General features: G+C 41.3%; 1 protein-coding gene across 6 annotated transcripts in view; it reads left to right on the top strand.

The window, feature by feature from the left end:
- Positions 1–723: 723 nt before the first annotated feature.
- The window catches only part of GNB1L (G protein subunit beta 1 like), a 42811-nt gene continuing 22235 nt past the window's right edge, over positions 724–21299 (top strand). Inside the window, exon 1 of one of the 6 annotated variants that reach the window (XM_032128384.1) lies at positions 724–842. Coding sequence is in view for 5 of the 6 variants with exons in the window: in XM_032128379.1 (XP_031984270.1) it covers positions 13245–13406 (162 nt within the window). In the remaining variant the exon portion in view is untranslated. Of the gene's footprint in view, positions 843–2670; positions 2695–13197; positions 13407–14645; positions 14836–15311; positions 15366–21299 lie in introns of those variants that run through there. The other 5 variants (XM_032128383.1, XM_032128379.1, XM_032128381.1 and 2 more) reach the window with 5 other exon arrangements.

Raw genomic sequence — 21299 nt, 5'->3', positions numbered from 1 at the left:
ACCAGTAACTGGTTAGTTACCTAACCAGTAACTTCCATTGGGAACCATTTCAGGAGGCAACTTTTTTCTTTAAGGGAGCTCTCCTGCAGAACCTGGAAAACTTTGTACGGCTGTGTTGCACTAAAAGAATTGTGTCTTTATCCCACAACAAATCCAAGTTGACAGTGGCTGCCGGAGGAGGCAAATGACTTCAGGAATGCGACAACCGCAAGCACAGAGCACCGGATAAATGGATGCTGTGCAAGCAGAGTGGCAGAGAGCCCAAACCACAGCCCAATGCGCACCCCACTGATCGGCCTTCCCAACCAGCTGTGGGGAATCGCCCGAGTCACACACGGGCTGAAAGGCCCGATGGCAGCGGCAGCCCGGCACCAGCGCCCCGGCCCAGCCCTTCCCGGCTGCTTCAGAACTCGTGTCTGGCTCCACGGAGCAGCGACACACTCGGGCTCCCGGTGAAGGCCGGGTCCTCCCGGTTACGGAGCGTGAGGAAGCGGACGGGCGCCAAGCCCCTCGTAGGACCGTCAGAGCAGGGCTGCTCCGCGGGGGCTGCGCCGCCTCCCGGTGCCGCCGCCGGCACTGCAGGTCCCCCTGAGCGGGAGGCCCCGGCAGAGCCCCCGGCAGGTCCCCCTGAGCGGGAGGCCCCGGCAGAGCCCCCCCCGCGCTGTCCCGCGCTCAGTCCCGGCCCGCCGGGGCCCAGCGGCACCGGGCGCCGATAGCGCCTGCGCGCCTCCCGCCGTGACGTCACGCGCGGGGCTCGGCGCTCCTCCGTATCCGCCTGGTTCCCGCGGGGATCGCCGAATCATCGCTGTCACTCTCCCACCCGCCGGGCGGAAGGGTGCTCGGTGAGCGGGAGGAGGGAGGACGGGGGGACCCCGCGTTCGGCCGCGGGGGCAGCGGCGAGGCCGAGTCGGGCTGGGAGGGCTCCGTTGTCACCGGCGCGGCGCCGCCTCACGGGCCGGAGGAGGCGGTGGCGCTGTGCGCACGCGCGGGGCGTCGCCACGGCAACGGCGCGGTGGGGGCTCGGGCGCCGAGTGCGGGGCGCGCGACGGGGCCAACGTCACCCTCCGCTCGCGGCGCGCGGCCCCTCACAGCCCCGCACGGCCCGGAGAGCCACCCATGGGCCCAGGGCCACCCATGGCCCCTCAGAGCCACTCATGGCCCCCTCAGAGCCTCGCACGGCTCCAGAGCCACCCATGGCCCCTCAGAGCCACCCATGGCCCCCTCAGAGCCACCCATGGCCCCTCAGAGCCACTCATGGCCCCCTCAGAGCCTCGCACGGCTCCAGAGCCACCCATGGCCCCCTCAGAGCCACTCATGGCCCCTCAGAGCCACCCATGGCCCCTCAGAGCCACTCATGGCCCCCTCAGAGCCTCGCACGGCTCCAGAGCCACCCATGGCCCCCTCAGAGCCACTCATGGCCCCCTCAGAGCCACTCATGGCCCCCTCAGAGCCTCGCACGGCTCCAGAGCCACCCATGGCCCCTCAGAGCCTCGCACGGCCCCCTCAGAGCCACCCATGGCCCCTCAGAGCCACCCATGGCCCCTCACAGCCCCGCACGGCCCGGAGAGCCACCCATGGGCCCAGAGCCACCCATGGCCCCTCAGAGCCACCCATGGCCCCCTCAGAGCCTCGCACGGCTCCAGAGCCACCCATGGCCCCTCAGAGCCACCCATGGCCCCCTCAGAGCCACTCACGGCCCCTCAGAACCACTCACGGCTCCAGAGCCCTTCACGGCCCCTCAGAGCCTCGAACAGCCCCATTCCAGCGGGGGTGGGAAGAAGCTCAAGCCAGCAGGGTGAGGAAGGTGTCGCATCTATGGCTGATGTAAGGCATCTGCTAGAAAAAAGTGGTGTTTTGATTAGGGTCTGCATCTCCTTGATGCTCTGCAGCAGTTTGCCTGCACCATCCATGCAGAAGCTCCTCTGGCAGCGGTGGTACAGGTGTGTGTGTGCCTTGAGTTCAGGATACACTCCATCAGACATCATTATCAGCACCACACCTAGTGGTAATAGAGCTCACAGTTCTAGTAGACTGAATTTTACAACTCTCAGTAATAATCCCAGTACTGTTATGACCAATAGAAATAAGTATTTTTTTGGTATTTAAACGACATAGACACTGTTTGAGCAGATGGAGGTAAGGCAGGAACAGCTCTGGCTGAGTACTGAACACGGTTCTGTCCAGGGAAGGCACGGCCTCAGGCGGGTCTCTCCCCACCATCTGCAAGAGCAGTGGCAGTCCTCAGGAACACCCAAAAATGCTTTAATACCTTTCAGTTAGAAGCATTTACAATAGAAAACCTATTATTGTCAAGTATAGTATGGTAATATGAAAAATGATACTGTATTGATCAACGGGTTAGAGCTCTAGCTCTGATGGCCGGGTGAGGGCTCATCGCCGGCTCTGCCGGCTCGCTCGCTGTCGCCCTCTGGCGGCAGCGCGGCCTCGCGGCGGGGCAGCGCCTGTGCCCGGCACGGGCGGCGCGGCCGCTTTGTTCCGAGCGCATCCCGCGGTGCTCGGGGGGCAGCTGCGCGCTCATTTCCGACATTGGCGTTCTTTTGCTGTGTTTTTCTCCTCAGTAGTATTGGTTGTTTGAAATAAGGAAAATGCCTTGTACAACTCCTTTGAATGCCAGTTTAGAGTAGAGAGTAATCCCGGTTCCAGATTCGGCAGCTTCATTTTGAAATGAAAAAGGTAAAAAGAAGGCATGGTGTGTGCTCTGGAAAAAACAGACAGCACGAGATGGAACTATGTGTGTAACTTTTTCTCTGGGAATTGTTTTGAGGAGCATTTTGCCACACTTTTTAGCACAGTGTCTTCGTGTCTTTGTGACCTGTCATCTTTCCGAAGCTCCTTCCAGTAACTCCCACTTTTAGCGCCATTTCTGTGAAGATTTTAGAGAGGGCTCCATGCCTGGGAAACATCATTAAAAATGTGTCCTTTCTGCCTAAGGTGCAGGAAGTATAAGGATTTTTTTAAATTTTATTTTTAACTAAATTACTAATTTTTTGAAAAGCTACTGGAGCAATTTCTTGTTTTCTTAATGGTTCCTATTAACATTTTTATTGATTTACAGGTAAACTAGTTTTTTCTTGTTTTAAAAATACCCTGCGATCAGCAAATCTAACTCTGTTTATTCTGGCTTGGATGTGTGATTATCAGTTATAAAGATTCTGCAGATGGAAATTATGTTGGTGCATGCACTGGAATAGATGCCGGTTTCTAATATCAGATAGATTGTCTGATTTTGGTTAATTGATGTAGAGACTTACTTTTAAACACTGGAATTACAATTTAGGGGGAAGATCTGTTGACTTTTACGTACATTACGCCTTTTCTGAGCATTTTAGAATACAGTGAGTTCTTTTTGCAGAGAAATGTTAAACTACTGACCAGTATATGTTCTTACATTCTAAAGAGACACATTTTTTTGGCTCTCTACCACGAAGTACATCAGGCTGTATTATGCTTCATGTTTGTATACGTCTTGTTTTTAATTTGACTACTATTTCTCTGCAAGCTCAGCCATAACAATGTACTGTTTCACTGGATCAGTAGTAACTGTAAACTAGTCATTGCTAATTAGCTCATATGGGAAATTTAACCCTGAAGATTCTGGTTTTTCAAAACAATATTCTATGAAGGACTGTGTTCATTGGGGGAAAATAGCTACTATGTCTGCTCTTCTGTAATAAATTGTCTTGTTGCAGCTGGATTATAGATGTGTGCTAGTGCTGTTTCTGGGGTTGTGAAGACAAACTTAATAATGATTTAAAAAAAGGTTGAACTTTGCTTTTTGGACGCCCTTTTTGAGCTGTAATGCTGATACATTTCTTTTGTACGAAATCTCAACACAGTATTACATGTTTGTTGTGTTTGTATGTCTTTGTAAAGGAAAAAGGTACGTCTAGTCGCAGTAATAGTGTTTTCCTCCCCAAAATATCTGTGTGGATAGATTTATGCTCTCTTTGTAAGAATGCAGTTTGACCGAACTAGAATATACTTGGTAGTACAAGTGAAGGATTTCAAATTAGTAATAGGCTGAAAACTGCTTCAGCTACTGGGGTTTTATTTTCCAAATTACTGGTCTCTGTGGAGAAGTGTAAGTGATCATGAAACAATGAGAATGAAACAAATCTACAAAAAAAACCTGCACAATTTTTTGCCCAAGCAAGCCAGCTTCCATTTGAGTTCTGTGCTGGCACAGTTGTATCATTAAAAGGTTTTTTTTTTTTCTTTTCATAAGCAATAAAATAATTTCACAACTGTAATGAATGCACTTCCTATGGTACGTTTTAATTATATGCAGCTAATGATGGCATAGCTCGTCATTTCAAAAATTGTCTCATTGGCATTTATGACTTGGTGTAAACGCTTATATATCATGGGATTATTTGAAAGAACTGAAACTTTGAGAGATGTCAGGTGTGCTGTGTTGAGGAAAGTGACTCATTAAACAAGAGGTGCTGGTTAGCAATGGGAGACTGTAGAGCACATTTAGGCTACAAATATTGGAGTCAACAGATTTGCTTAAAAAAGCTGTGTTACTCGATGTCATTTTAAAAAGGGTTATCTTAGCCTTGAAACTTCCCAGACCATTAAACTGAAGAATCCAGGCTATATCATGATTCAGAAGCATTTAAAATAGGAATCAGTCTCTTCTGCATCTCAAAAGCGAAAGTTACAGGGGAAGTCACCTTTTCTGTAAATGGATTTACCAGCACAGGTCTTTAGAACTGTAATGTCATACTGTGAGCAAATTAAGAGTTTTAGGAGAAAAAAAAAAATCTTTTAGTCAGCAAATCTTCTTTTTCATGGTTTATTTTTAAAGGTCAGAATGTGACCGTTACAGTAAAAAAATAGTTGTTTGTACAGGATAACCTTCCCAGATGAGATGCAACCCTGTCCTAAAGCTCTGAGTCTGCAGCCTGTTCCCAGAGCCGCTGGGTGACAGCTGGGTATAAGGTAAAGCTGAGCAAGAACTATTTGAAAAGAAACATAGACTAATGTTTAGCTTTTCTTTTTGTTTTAGTTATTTCACAGTTTTTCAGTAGATGCTAAATTTCTTTGATTTAGGGGAGGGAAGAATTTTGCCTTAAAACACACCAGATAGGAATCTTAGGACAGACTTTTCACACTCAGACAGCTGGAGCAGCTGTAGATTCCCCACTGAAATGAAAATGCAACAATTCAAGATTTAAAAAGGCAAAAAGTGTGACCAGAGCATTAAATAGAAGGGCCATATGATACCAAAATTAAGCTCTGTGTTTATTATAAAGAAAATCCTTGTTTTAGAAGGGAAAAAAATGAACTTGTTCCACCACTTTCTTTTTTCCTCAGGAGAAAACACAGAATATATCCTAGGTAATAAATCTGTTTTATGGCTCACATGAGAAAGGGTGGAGAAATTCCCATTATTTTCTTCCCAGAAATTGAAATACACATGAGCTAACATGGGAGACACTGGGATTTTCATCCAACAAACGCACAGCTGGCTTCTGCTTTTATTATTTTTCTAAGCCTAATAATTTTTCATTTGATTAGCTGGTGGCTGACAAAACTATCACTTGCACAGTGTTTTGTATATTTAGTAGAGTAGGTGCGATGCGAAAAAGATACTGTAATGCGTGCCCAGAAGCATAGCACAACTTGTTCAGTTGGTGAGAAATTTCTGCTTGCCTCTTCTTAAAATGCAAGTTTCTATCATCAAGATTTGAGTTTGATTATCAAGAAAGTAACTTCTTGACAACTAGAAACAGGAGAATTATGTAAGATTTGAGGATTATTTTTTCTTAATTCACATTGTAGAATTGCATGGTGCTGTGCACATATAAATAAATTGTCAGGAGTCAGCTGGCAGTCCACAATGCCAGTTTTGCTGTGAGAAAGCAGTGAGACTATTTGAGAGAAGAAATGTCCTAGTCAGTGTTAAGAGGTGGGAAAAGTAGAGCTGCAAACAAGATATATTAAGGACTTCAAGTGTACACAGTGTGAATTGTGGAGAGACCCAAGGACACACTTAATGTGAAAAAAAACAACAGCAGCCACCCACAAACCCACCCAGACAATGAGATAAAGTGAGCACAGACATAAAGGTAGGAGAATTGGAGCCATCTAGGAATGAAGTTCCTCAGAGCCATGTCTGAGCAGACCTTTCTAAGGCCGTGGCTTCCCAGTTTGAAATCAGGAGGGAGAATGGCTTATCAGAACTCCTTCGTGTGCCTTCTGCAGAATAAAGAAAACATATTCAAGAATCCAGTATCCTGTTTTGCATTGACCATTAATGCCAGGGACAAAGCAGGCTGATTTCTTCTCTATTGACTGTCCTGGTGTTTGAAGTGCTAAGCTGTGTTGCTGTCTGTGTGTTCTGGGCAAAGCAAGGCTTACACCTTCCCTAAGTAAGCAGCAGGGGAAGAAGAATGCAGTTTTATCCCAGTTTGGTAGGTCTGTATTGTCCCAAGTGTTTTGTGTGTTCCTTGTTATTTTCAAAAATTCCAAAAGAACTTGACATGTTCTGCAGGCAGGAGAGAATGTGGGCTATCTGCCTCCACTTGAATATTGTGTGAAGACTTCTCTGGTTTTTGATTTGTAGTCATTTATAAGTTGCAGATATTCAGAACCATGTAAGAAATTTCTAAGTGAAATTACTTTGAAGCTACAGATTCGTTGCATAGCCAAACCTCTACCTTTAATGTCCTGTCACACAGTGGCTGGCTGGGGAAGGAATGATTTTGTAAAGGACTAGTAGAATCTCTAGATTATGTATCTACGTTCTGACCTAGCTCCATTACACTCACTAAATAATTGTTAACAAGTTCAGGCTCTGTAACTAGAGGGTTATGACTTTGCGAAATGCTAGGAGTCAATATATGTTCATGGACAAGGAAAATGACCTTAGTGGAAAAATAGGAGACTGCTGCGGTGGCAGTAGGTCGTCATGGGAGCGTCATTTTGGTTGTATCTCTCTCAGAGGCTTTATGCTGCTAGGGATCAGAATACTGTGGTGTATGGGACTGTTTCTTGGGACATGGAAGTATGTGAGCCTGTATTGGGGATGGCTGGTTCCAGCTGAGTGTTGCCCAGTGCAAAGGCCCATGTAGCAGTCTCTCCAAAGGAGGTGAAATCAGTGTGGCCAACCTCACTGTCCACCTCCTTTTTCCTCAGTTCTGCCTTGTTAGAATTTGCATCTCTGTCCTGCCAGTATTTAGCTGTTTGCTCTAATAAATTTCTCTTTTGTAATGGGCCTGTTTGACCTTCTGAAGCTGTACTTTGAATTCTTGCCCCTGTGTTAGACCCTTTGAATGTTTTGTTCTCTGACATATGAGATGATGCCACACTGGTTCTGAGCTGGATGAACCACGTTCCTGTGTTGACTGGAAGGGATGCGTTCCTGACATGTAGCTGGGGATGCTGCTGCTTAGGAAAGGCCCTTGGAGCAGAGGTGGTTGCCCTGGTTGCACCACCTTTCCTGCAGTGCAGCACGGTTGCCTGGGTTTTGCACTCTGATCCCTTGTTCCAGGTGCAGAGGGCTCCTCACCCGACTTGCAGTAGGTTGCAGAGAGGGAGTGAGTCCATAGTGCTGTGCCAAAAAAACCTGTGATAGTCTGAGCAGCAGGGTCTCCAGCCTGCTACAGTTACACAGCATTTGTGCTGTTTTGCTCAGTTTGACCTTATCAAACCAGGCTCTCAAATCTGAGAGAAATTGGGAACATGTGACACATGCAGGACATTTTTAATTTAAATTTTTTTTCTAGTTGTGTGTTTAGGCCTCCCTCCTCTCACTTCAACAATTGAGGGTGTTGGTTGCTTCCTCATGTTTGTGTAAGAAAAGCTTTTTATAGTCCGTTTTTCCAGCTGGCATATGTACTTCCTCCGTGGTAGTGTAACACATCATTCTTCCCACTCCCTCCCAGCCTCTGAAGCTAATGGAAGACCTTCAGAGTTGTTTTATTTGCAATAAAAATGGAGCTGTGGGGTTGGGAATGGTCATTATTCCTGCCTTAAAATATATTCTTCAAGTTTTGTTTTGTTCTTGGTAAATGAGAAGGATGTAAAGAAGCAAGGAATAATCAGTATTTAGTTCATAGGACATTTAGTTTGAACTGGACATTTCTAGCTCAGTTTTTGTTTAGCTGAAAATCTATCAGGAAAAACAAAAGCTTGTCAGAAACATGAATGGAAGTCGGCTGCATTCTTTTTTTTGATAGAAGAATTCTAAATGTAATGCCAATGTGAAGAATTTTTCAATGTCATCCATCCCAACTTCTGCAAGGTAACAGCTGGAGTGAAGGCAATCTAGAAGCTCCACATCCATCCATTATTTAGCCCTGTAATGGTGAGTCTGGCACACTGACAGCCCTTGAGCCTTGCAAATTTGGAGCTGTGCTGGAGGTCTTTCCTTGATATAACATCAGTTACACCAAAAAGAAAGGAAGGTGGCATGGCCACTTTCGTGTCTTTGGCTGGCAGAGTCCTGTCCCTGGTCAGGACGGTGTGCACTGCATCCTGCTTAAGGACAGTACAGCACCTGTTTTTCTACAGCTTCACTCCTGCTTGTTGTTTTTATCACCATTTCTCCAGGAGCGTTACTTAGCCCCAGGATAGAATTAGTAATATTTAATATGGCAGCCTTTTGTCCCTTGTCTATGACAGATAGATTATTGGGAATATCTATTGGGAATCCCCTCTATTTCCAGTGATTTCGATGCTGTTTGTCAAGAAAAGACAATGTTTTGGAACTATTTTTTCAATATAAAGTATTTTTTTAATATAATCTTGCAAGGTTTTCCAACACTAATGAACACAGCCTGGGTCCTTCAGTGGAGGGGCATGTGCAGACATGGCCCCTGTGGATTGAACTGCCTCACTGCTTCAGATCTTCACTATTTTTAGCCTCTATATGTGACTTCATTTTTCCTCAGTGTCTGATTCTAAGGTGACATGGTAACTAACCTAGTCAGGGCACGAATTCACTCTTTCCCTATATATTAGCTCCACTACAAGCTTGCAGCAAAAAAATGGCTCTGAGAATCCTTGCAGCTTAAATCTTACCATGGGATGTCTAAGGTCCTGACAGGTCATTTTTTAGCTACTTTTGTATTCTGTGATTTTTCTCTGAAAAAACATTTTAAAGGCATTTGCTTATTTTATTGCTCCACTGCTAAATAATTGAAATCAGCACTTAGCATTTAATTATAGTGATTTTATATAATAAATATTGTACAGCGCCTGATGGTGTAATTGGGCATTTCTATAATAAGCCCCTATTTTTTAAAACAAGGGGGAAATCTCTGAAATTCATGCCTTCATGCTTGTGCCCATGAAATGTGGTTATCATTATCTAGTGACGACATATGTTCTTCCTAACTAGGATTCTCTTCTCTTTCATGCTGATGCTATCTCCATGCTAGATTATTCCTGTTCCTAGTAGCACCCCAGGGCAGTAGTGAGAAGTAAATGTGTCCCATATGGCCGCTTTAGAAGCAGTTTTGGGTGTGGGGAGATGGAAAAGAAGAGACAACAGGGTGAAGAGACAGTGGGGTCTGCGTGCCCTCACTGTCCCTAAGTACGGCAAGCAGACGGACAGCAGGGCTGTGGCTTTCTGTACTGTCAGGCTGTTCGGAGTAACGTGGGAGTGCTGCAGTGGGATAGGGTGCAGTTATTTGTTGTGCCATGCAGGAGGAAGGAGCCAGGGAGGAACTGCGACTGAGTCACCCGCTCTTCCTGGAGTGCCTCCTGGGGTGGTGCTGCTACAGGCAGCCCAGTGCAAGACTGAGCCTGAAGGCTCGAGAGAGCTGATTGCAAATATTTTGCAGAAGTCTTATTTTCTGGTAATTACTTTAACATGATTCAGTGTTTTCTCTTTTGTCTGATCTTGTTATGAGCCTTCTTGCCGGATCCTTCCCGCTGTCGTGGGAGCAGGGCAAGCTTTCCCACACCACGTGTACCATTCCTGCTGTCTTTGGCCTCTCGGGTTTAGTGGCTGTGAGTAGGTGCTATTCAGTACAGCTGACCAGTGATGTGTCCTTTTGGAAAATGACTGATCCTGGACCTGTTCTTGTGAAGCCTTTGAAACTACTAAGCTGTTTCAGGTAGTGGGGTTAGAGGAATTTGTAGAATTGGGGTCCAAGTACTGTTTGCCAGTTCACGTTTCTAGTGATTCGTGAAATGAGAGCTCCTGTGGAAACCTGGCACCTTGCTTCTGAGGTAAATGTTGTGTATGAACTGAGTCCAAAGCACCCAGTCTTCAACAGATATATGAAGAATGGCTAGGATTTAGGTTCCAGTATGTCACCAACAGTATTTACTAAAGACTAATAATAACAGTGAACAGACTCATTCCATTCCCAGTTCTCTAGGGTTTTAAAAATCCAGCAGAACCAGCAAAATACATAAAGCCCAGCCACTGAAATCCAGCCAAGTTTTGTAAAGATTACAACGGTAACTTCAGATAAATATAAATTGTGCTCTTTAAATGTACAGTTTATTTAAAAGGACTATTTTGCCAAACCATAAATGTATCAATAACTAAACCAAGATACAACCATGGTTAACAAATCTAAGATTATAAGGTTTAGAAAAAACCTTTCTGATATTGTTAATGCTTTTGTTTAACCATGTGATTTACATTTAATCCTAGTTAGAATAATTAATACATACATACTTTTATAGCAGACCAAACACTTCTCATAAGCAACTGACTGGTTTGTGTTATCACATTTATTCAATGAGGGTGGAGGGAGAGGTGTAGAGTATAACTCACTTGCATAATCTTTTGCAAGTAGTAGAGAAAATCTGTCTCACAGTATACCTACAAGAAATACATGGGTGCTCATAATTCATATTATCCCATAAAATTTAGAAGAGCATTCAGAGACTGCAAATGAAGGTAATTTATGTATAAAACCTCATCCATGAAGAATTTATTGCCATAGTAGGTATAATATACTTTGGCACAGACTTCTTCCGTGAAACTAGTATTTGCAGATTTGAGAAAGGAACATACCAGAGACCTTACAGGTTAAATTGTAGTCTAGTTTTATACAAAACACATTATAATGAAGACTTTTCTCTTTTGAGAGAGCTAAAGTCACTTGGTAAGTTAATGTGCCATGGCTGTTGACGATGTGTGAAGACAACATCTTCACTGTGGAAGCAATGTCTTTAAAATCAGTGTTAGTTTAGTGGTGCTACCTTTGTGTAATTATTGATGTTTATAAATATTTTGAACCTTAGAGGGAACTGAGGAAACTGCACAAGTGCATTCCTACAAAACATTTTAATTTGCAGTATCTAAAAATGAGTATGTGCTTTGCAAGAGGTTGTTTGCTAACCATGTAGTGAAGCCCAGACCTCATTCTTCTAGCGAGGACTGCACTGGGAACATGGGGCCTCATCTTTCCCTCTGCACTTGAGCAAAACTGTCAGATAAAGGCCCTGGGATCCATCCATCTCATTGCCAATTTGAGACAGAGACATTTCTGGGTGTCCACAGGGAGGTGTGGCTCCTGTGTCCCACTAGATTCTTGCTGGTAGACTTGGGCATTTGGTGGCCAAAGTGAGGCCGAGGCAAGGCTGTGGTTACATTGCAGTGCTGTCATGCACAGTCTTGGGGAGATTGCAGCACTGTTCTCCTCAGTGCTTGGGTGGCTCATGCATCTGGAACAAAGATACATTTCCTTTTGTTCCTCTTGCTGCACTCTGATTTCTGTTTTCTTTTGAGATTACATTGTGCACATATGCTTTTATAGTTGCTGCCTCTCTTTGACCTAAACACTTTTACTTCCATGGAAGTTAATGACATTAAATGAAAATCAAGGCAACCCATTGCCACTCCAAGATTTCTGCATAATACAAAGTAAACTTAAGATAGGGAAGGATTTGTTATACCGTAAAATATGCCATTTAAATGCATGTAGCTGGGAATGGAGAGAAGCAGGTCCTAGTATGATATAGGAGGGATTTTGGCCCACATCAGCAAGGGGCATATAGCTATAAAAATGGACCAGAGTTCTCAAGCACTGATGTAGAGCAGATAGGACCTTTAAAATTCTTCCCTGAAAGGTACACAGTGGTGTTGGGCAGCAGTCTGCTAGGCCTGGATTATCAAAGAACATTATCAATTCCTCTGGGATTTTAACTGTTGATTCCAGAAAGTCTAGGTGTTTCAGGAAGTGCAATTAAAATATTATGCTATTTCTTCCGGATGTAGATCCTTGGACAGTACCCTTACACTTAGCCTTTTCTCTGTTGGCTTGCTCTGCAGGAGAAATCCCAAACTGTTGAGAACAAAGATAACTTCCTGTGCCAGGTGTAGTAGCTGGAATTATCTCTGTTGTAGTTCTCTTGAAAGTGACATGGGGTTTTTGACATCAGTGAAGATTTATCTCATCAAGGATGTCACTCTGCTGCTAAGAAAACCTCATTGGACTCATATCTGAAGTACTGTGTTCAGTTCTCTGCTTTTCCAGATGGATTTAGTGGGGTTAGGGATGGTGCAGAAAATGGCAACTGAAACAATCTGGGGAAATGGAACAACTGTCATATGAGAAGAGATTGAAAAGTCTGGTACTTTTCAGTTTAGAGAAAGACAGGTATTTATCATTGAGATTTACAAAATCATGAAAGTGATAAAAAAGCCAGATGTGAAACTGTTGCCCTCCAAATCCTGCAATGTAAGAACTAGAGGGCACTCAGTGAAGGTAGTAGGAGATCAGGCTTAAAACAAAGAAAAGAAAATAGTCCTTCATTTTCTGGAACTTCAGCTAGTGAAATTTTTGCCATGGTAGGTAGCAAAGGCATATCAGCAGGTTCAAAAGAGATTAGGCAATTGCATAGACAGAAATGGAACTGCAAATGGGCAGTGAAATTGTGTGCCCTGTAACATCATTTATACAGCAATTGTACATGGGGGGGGAGTATGGGGGGACTGGAGGAAGGGACTGCAAAAGCAGCCAGGCTTCTGTCTTTTTCCTAAACTGTATCTCTAAATAGCATGGCACTGGTGGAAATCAGGTACTAAGCCAGATGGCCCAGTCATCCAACCTTGCAGGGCATTTTTTTCTGCCATACAGTACCATACCGTGTTCTACTTTGAAGGGGTTTTATTGTTAGTGCACTGAATTCTCATAGGGATAATCAAGAAAAAAGTGGTAACAGGTTAGCACTCCATTGTTGATGCCTGAAACATTAATGTGTTTTAAAGTCTGATCCATTGATAGTCAAATGCCTGCCTGTTACTGTGCATGTCACTAACATGGCATTTATTTGGAAAATGTACAGCTTGGAAAATGAATTTTAAGTTTGTGTGTTTATTTTTCTTGGCAGTAAGTTTTGGTTGTCTCAGAAGGGAAAAGCTATCCAGGTGCAGTGAAGCTGTGTGGTGCCATGAGTGCTCTGGAAGGAAGGTACGCAGGACAAGTATGCAGGAAGCTGGATCAGAGTAGTTTCTTCATGCTCCAGTACTGTGTGCTACTGAGATGTCTTTGTGCTACTTCCAAGTAGGCCAAGTTGAGCCAATGAAACAACAGGGACTTTGGGCCAACCACATCCACAGATCAGGGACCCAGAATTTGGGTTATGGTCCCTATTCCAAGCACTGGGCTTTCATGACACCCCAGAACTGAGGTAGCTGAGGTGGCTGAGCTGCAGTTTGGGGCATCATCCTCCCCAAGCACCCTGTTTGTGCCTGCCCAACTCCCCCAAGGCTTTAGGCTACTGCTTTGTACATAGCAGCTCACTCTTTCATTACATCTGTAGCATTTAGAGGAGACCTGCAAAGAGGCGGGGAAAAAAATCACTATTTCACTTTAATATAGGACACAGAAAAGTTCTTTAAAATGCGTTTGGGTTGAAGTTTTTTGTAAAAGAAATCGTCTTCTGTATGCTTTTTTTTTTTTTTTTGGTAACATTAAGCATATCAATAAAAACATTCTTTGCTTTAATTAGAGAATGTCAGCTTTGTTCATATAGAGGCTTTTGAATATATGTGTAGCTGCTGTACTCTGGGCACAAGCTTTTAGTAGGGATACTTACATGAGCCATAAACTGTATGAGTGCAGCTTAGGTCAGCTCATTGTGTCTGAGGAAACTGGTGGTGCTCTGCTGTTGATGAGAAATCCACCATAAACAAATCCTCATTCATGGTCTCAGATGTGTGATTGGGAAACATGTTTGGCTTTTAATCAAAAGAAATTGAGTGTTTGGTTCTTAGGAATATATTTTCTCTTATTTCAATGAAGTAAATGTTAACACAAATAAAGAGCTTAAAGCAGTCTGACTAAAGCCTCAGCTAACTGAGCTTTGGTTCTGTGAGAGTTGGGATGTCATCATCCTTTTGTTTTCCACTTTTCTGGGGAAGTACTTCAGCTATACGGCAAAAATAAACAAAAGAAACCTTTTAAATCTTCACACTTAAATACATCTATGAATATTTTTAGTTGCTGTTTACTCCTTGCAAATTTGTCTTGATCTGAAAAAATGTTTCAGATGTATTGTTTTCCTAACAAAGATTTGACCTTCATCTTTATACACGGTTTCACTATTCTTCCTATCAGCATTTAGTTCAAAGGAGCACTTCGAAGCACACAGGCAAAAACCAGTTCCATTGTGTAAAATAGAAATGTGTGTTTTATATCACAGGAGTTTAGAGAACAATGCAAAGGTCAATTGTGTTGCTTGCTCTCCTGTCACATGATGTGGGTGTGTATATGAATGCATCCCTGGAATTCCACTGTGGGATCTGCATCTTTGAAGCTGATGCTAAAATTACTGCCGAGGCTCTTCCAAAGGCGGATACTGATAGAAGATTCAATGAAATCGAAGGTCGCCAGTCTGGTAGGTGTTGAAAGATACCTGGCTATGATACTATTTCTGATTTAATAATGCGAATGGGAGGCTAGCCCTTTGTAATAATTAGGACTAATTACTGAAGAGGTGTTGACAGATGGGCTAAGAGGAAACAAACTGCCTTTATCCAGTGGCTTAGAGTCAGATTACTAGTCTTGTGTTATCTGTTTCTCAGAAAGTAGAAGCTTCAATCATTCACTAAGTCTTCAAAGGGGAAAGGGATCCTAACAATATGCAGGATTTGGGATGAAGCTATGAAATAAGTCTTTGACTCAAAATGGCTAAATTAATCTCCTTTCCGTAAATTATCATACTTTTAAAGTTTGAGTTACAGATGGAGAATCTGATTGCAGTACTGAAAAATATGTGAAATCAATATTGATGACTGTCCTGTCGCTGCTTCTGCTCATGGATTAGTCTAAGATTGGTTCCTTGCTGTTAATTATATTAATATGAATTCTTTGATTCCCTCTTATGCCATGCTTGCTATTCAGCTGAAGTGGAGACAAGGGAAAGTAGTAAGTACTCTTTCGTTCAGTGTTTGGTTTATGCAGATGTCATATTTGATCAGCAAGCAGAAAATACATCTGCTGAGGTGAATTACAGTTATTTACCCGTGTAGGAGACAAGATCATGCATATTCCAGGAAGAAAACAATATATTACAATACAATTGCATTTACTGAGAAATGAGTCATTGATGTAGGATTTCCTTAGAGAGTATTCTCTCCTTTTGAATGCAGTGTCCATCCAGCACATCTGCATGAAGTAGATACAATTGTCCAGTGTGAATGGAGTTAACAAAGACATTCAGGGATTAATGCTTTGTCACCAGAATGAGCACTCAGTGTGACTTACTTTAGGCATATGATTTAGTCTAGCAAACCTCCATCTTCTCAAATGACTTTTAAGTGCTTTTCTCTCCACTCTCCACCATATATAGAACCTGGTTTTCTTAGAAACGTGATAAATACGGTTGCATTTGATAGCATTTATAAGCAGAGGTAGCTTTCAATTATTTATTTACTTTTAACAAAAGGGGCCTTTTAATTAGTGTTTAAATATTTATAACAGTTTTATTGTGCTGTAAAATTGGTTATACTTTGATCTCTATTTTCTGGTTTGAGATAATAGGGTTGGTAAAAGTTTTCCTAATGAATTTGGTCAGAACATGACATAATCTGATTATCTGACGAAAGATTGACACTTCAGTTCCTGCCAGCATAAAAGCGCGGTACAATGGGGGCTGTTCAGCACAAATTCAAAGGCTGGGAGTTCAAGTTCAGGTGCAGCAGAATTGTTCAAAGTTTCAAATTAATGCAGTGAAACAGTGTTGCATTTTTCACTGCATTTTTGGTCAGGAGTAATTTATGGTGGATGAGAGGAGTGAAGCTTGAAGTTAAATGTGTAAACTGCAACTCGAGTCTGTTACTTTGGGTTTATTTCCCTCCATTTGCTAAATAGCAGTGTTGCTTTTTAAAACATAGAGAAGCTAACTGGTCAGAACACGACAAACACAGGAAACAGTACCAGAAACTGGGAATTAAGCATCATCAGTATTCAACCTGTTAAATGTGGAACCAGTTTTTTATTAATATCCCTCACATTTTAACAATTTAACTGTTTAACATATGAGCAAATGCTCATATGCTTGGAGATGAGCATATTTAACTAATGTATCCTACATGCTTATGTAAAATAGATGTAGATTTATGTGATTAAACTGGCCTGAAAGAACAGTTGTGTCTAAAGTGTAAGCTTAGCCTAAACTGTTAAAATAAACATTAATTTTTTCATTTGATATTCAGGTAATATTTGCTTTGTAAATATCATTCCTGTTTGCAGTGGAATTATAGTGATCCCTACTAGAGTTCTTGGACTAAGTTGCTCTCCAATAACCTGGCTTATCCAAATACTTACGCTGTATGGAATAGGAATCCTAGTAGACAAATGACACATACTATGAGTAATTAAGCTTGAATTTGGGGGGATATTTCATAACATAAAAATACTTAATAATCTGTTGTTTTGAGTCATATATTTAAAAGTGGTGTATATAACAATAAGTCTTTTCTTTAAGTGCTGAAGGGGTTCTTGGAGAAAGTGTTAAGTACCAAATGTGATGGTCTTTACTGAAACACAGTTTGTTTCTGACCTTGAGAGGATTTTTCTGACCTGAATAAGGATTTAAAGTTTTAATCTAATTAATCGATACAGACTGTCCACATTGCCTTGTTTCTTAAAATACCACATGGCACTGAGATTCAATCTCAGTGTCCCTGGGAAGGGACCGTCTGCGCCTTAAGTCAGTTAGTGGAGTCCGAATCCCAGTTCTAGGGACTGTACCACCTTGGGAGGTCACTTACTGTCCCTGACACAGTTTCTCCATCTCCAGAGAAGGACCTGGAATAACACTGGTCTCAGAGATGTGTTGTAGTGTACACAGAAGCAGAAACCTCCCAAGGAGGAAATGCTTTATGAAATACTGGTGTAATGAACGGACCGTGCAAACCCTCCTTCTTTTGAGCAGTCTCACCGGTATCACCTGGCAGTTTGGACAGGCATAGATCAGCTCCAAAATTTGGATTTCCAAAAATGTGCTGATCACAAACAGGAATTGCCCTTGGTTATTTAATCTTCCTTCTGTGTTTATGTCAATTTATCTTGTTTGCTATTTGCAGTTTTAAAGTCTATTTTTTAACTGTTATGAAACAAATGTTGAGAATATAAGCATGGGGGTAGGACACAGGTACAATATTCTGATATAATGCATCTCCCACCGTATGCTGGTGAAATACATAGCCTGTTCAGTTAAGTGCAGAATCTTTTTTTCTTCTTTTAATGAATATGTATTTTGTGAATGTATTTTGTACTTGTCTTTCTAATTCTATGAAGTGTAAACTGTGTCATTAAAGTGAAAGAAAGATTTTGGGAAGCACTGTCGGAGCTCATCTTGCAGTGCAGTTTAATTTAATTGCCTACCTCTGCACAGCATCTCCCCCATGGTAAGGCGTACACAATACGGGGGTATTTCATAAGCAGAAGGAAGCATGCAGTCAGGGACACAAGCTGAAGTTTTAAAAGTACATGAAAAGTAGATTGCTTCATCATCTTCATAAAGTGTCAATTCTCGCTTTCTCCTCCCACTAAATGAGGGAGAACTGTGCATTTCAGGGACATTCATATTAAAAAAAAAAAATTGAAGACTTCTGACTGTAAACAGCAGTCATTTTTACCTCAAGTATGGCCAAAAGAAAATAAAATGCAGCACTACTAACTCCATGTTTAATAAAATATTTGTATATATTTCTTTTATCAGAGATTAATGCAAGTATAATATTTATAGATTAATAAAAGAATTTATATACTTTTGTTTTAGTTGACTCAAAGGTGACTTGATGCAAAATTAAAATGCAGTGGCTTTTAAAACTCTGGAAGATACTGAATTAATTTAATTTTAAGATTGGCATGAAAATGGGGTTTGGTCTCTTTCTTCTTTTTTGTTGACTGTATCAAGCCAGATCCTGAGCAGACTTTAATGTTCATGGAAACAGCTCCGTTTCTAGCAGCTCTGGACATCAGATGGTCCTGTATATCAGGAATCAATTGATAAGTTGTTGATAAGCAATGTATTTTAGAAGTACAAATTCATTTACTATTGGTTATACTTTATTATGTAATATCATGTTACATATACTTTTCCTTAATTCTGAAAACTCTTGTTATACTTCACACTTTGAAGAAGTATAGAAGACAAAATGTCATCTGATTTGTGCTGTGTTTCATGTTCCTATGCCCTGTGGGAGGAAAGGAAAAGTAATAGAACAGACAAATAAATAAACGTGGTGTTGAAACTGGCATGACAGTTTCTGCTCTTGCACAACGGAACTGCAATCAATTTATTGTCTTCGTTGGTCAAATGCCAGAATAACAGTATAATATTATACAAGAGTAGATTAATTAAAGTGTAATTAGAATGGAATAAATTAAACAATCATAGAAGTTTGTCATGGGAAAAATATGTGTTTAGAATTAATTAGTTTTCAAATAAAGTGATATTTTAATTGCTCAGAGTTACAGAATCCTTAATTGCAGACATATAATTCTGGCCTAAATAACTTCAGTTGCTGTAACAACTTGATGTATTTCTTCTCTGTCAATTCTTTTTAATAGTTTGTTACTAAACAAGATTATTGCCGGAACGTCTGCAAAAATGTCTGGAAGACGTTTAATTAAGCCCATGCTATCTGAGAACATTATTAGCTCTTGGAACCAAAAGATTTGTGGCTGATGCTGCACTATGCAGCACCCCTAATTAAGGAGGATGGGCAGGCAGAGCCCTGTGGCTGATAGATTGCTATGCATGGCTGAACTGGAGGCTACTCAAAACAGTCTTTTGATGGTCCTTGGCTTATCAATTTTCTGCTAGATTTCAATGATTTATCACATGTACAAACTTAAATTCATTCTAGGTCTGGTGTTATGATGAAGAGAGACTTGTATAAATCCTTTTTTCAACTTATTTTGTGTATATATAAATGCATATTCATATTCTTTAAGTTTTCAAAGTGATTAAACATTTGTTGTCTTTTTTGTCCCCCAATAATTTTATGGAGCGTGTTGTAGAGCTGAGGTACTATGGGCTTTTATGCTTTCTTTCTCCAAGCAAGGCTGGCTGTAGTTATATCATTGCACTTTCCCAAGCAATTAATGGTTTCAGAAAGTAAAACAGATGGGTGTCTTTTCCCTCATCTGCAAATAGAACCTGTTTATGAAACACTAGAATTTCATCTGTTTCAGCTGTATTTCACACTGTATTTTAGGCTCCCTTGTTAAAAGCTAGTGCAATAACATGAGAGGCAGAGGCTCTCATGTTTTCAGACCCCGTATTTTTGGCATAGATGTATCCATGATATTTGTCTGTCTCCAAAATGTTTACTTCAGTAAGATTTGCAATGCCCAAAATGTTTAATTGTGTTAAAAAAGGTCAACCAGCTGATAGCTGAAGGCGCATATGTCAGAATGAAAGACTGAAAAAAAATTATCAGTCTGACACAGGGGGAGTATTAGAATGATTAATGTTTATGTTAATTTATGGCTTTTACATATTGATTAATAGCTTTTTGTTCCAGTGACCAAAATGTGTAAGTGGCAATGAGATCCATATGCTAACTCAGTGTCTTTCAAATGATTATAATCATTCTTAGTTTTGTTCCCATGCTGAAACTATGTTTTCATACAGAAAATAATTGTTGTACAGTGACTTTTTTAAAAATTGCAGATGGAAGTATTTGAAAGTGAACCTCAAGACACAAGCCTGGGTTTCAATATTCTTGGAGGTTACACACTGACATTTATATACATTTTTCTTGCAAACTTCATTACTTAAAATCATAATATATTGTGGTTTAGCCTTGTTCAGGTAAGGAATGCTTACAGACAAAAAAGGTGCTAATGCTGTGAGGAGCCATTTATCTGAGTGGAAATCATTAAAAATGTGTTGCATTGCATGATGGTTATTAGTCATTTTCTTCCCTGCTCCCATTAGATTTCTTGGCATATCACCAGTTGCTGATAAGCAATTTTGTTTGCTATCTGTCCATTGACTATTACAATTAAAATGTGGAAACTTCCATCATTCATTGTCTAAATGTCAAGAGAGAAGGTAATTTTGGGAATCTCCTGAGGAAGGATGAACTCCTAACTTCCCTAGAAGTCAGTGGGAAATTGAGGTTCTCTGCATTTCTCAAACCGAGACTTTTGAAGTGTTTTTCTGAGCAGGCAGTCACTGTTAGTCATTAGAAATGATTTGGTGACTATTTAGAATGAAAGCTCTGACAGTGTTTAGTGTTCCCAACCTGTAAGAGGAAGGACTCCTGTCAGCTGTAATGTTGGCTGTGTGGCAACAGGTTTATGATATCAGCTAATAAAGGATTCTGTAACTAGGTCATATAAATCACTGCATTCCCTTTGACATTGATGTGTCGCTGACTAGCAAGTTTTGCAAGCAAGATAAAAATCTGTCTACAGTATCTGGATATGGGATTTTCTAGTGCAAGCACAAACTAATGAATGCTCCCAGTCCACTGTTGTGATTTTTTAAAATTAAGTATTGTTATTATCATAATTAATTTAGGTTTTGAAGTCACAAGTATACATCCCTGTGCTTAATCTGTACTTTGGCAGTCGTAAGTAAATAGTAATACGAAAAATAACCAATTCAAAAGAAAGCATTTCATTATCCTTACCTCTGAAAATTAAGAGTGCTTTATTAGTATATCAACTGGTTAAATCAAAAATTTCCACTAATTCTAATTTCTGCTTGACATCAATTTCTTGATTTTAAAATTTCTACTGATTTCTAATTTCCACTTGAAGTAAATTATTTTTTAAATTTGCTTTAAAGAAACCCCAGAAGTATAATACAGTTTGTATCTCAGTTTAGCACTGAAG

The sequence above is a fragment of the Corvus moneduloides genome, chromosome 18 (genome assembly GCF_009650955.1).
Source record: "Corvus moneduloides isolate bCorMon1 chromosome 18, bCorMon1.pri, whole genome shotgun sequence".
Lineage (NCBI taxonomy): Eukaryota > Metazoa > Chordata > Aves > Passeriformes > Corvidae > Corvus > Corvus moneduloides.
Note: the sequence above shows the minus strand (reverse complement) of the source record. Positions and strands in the feature narration are given on the sequence as shown.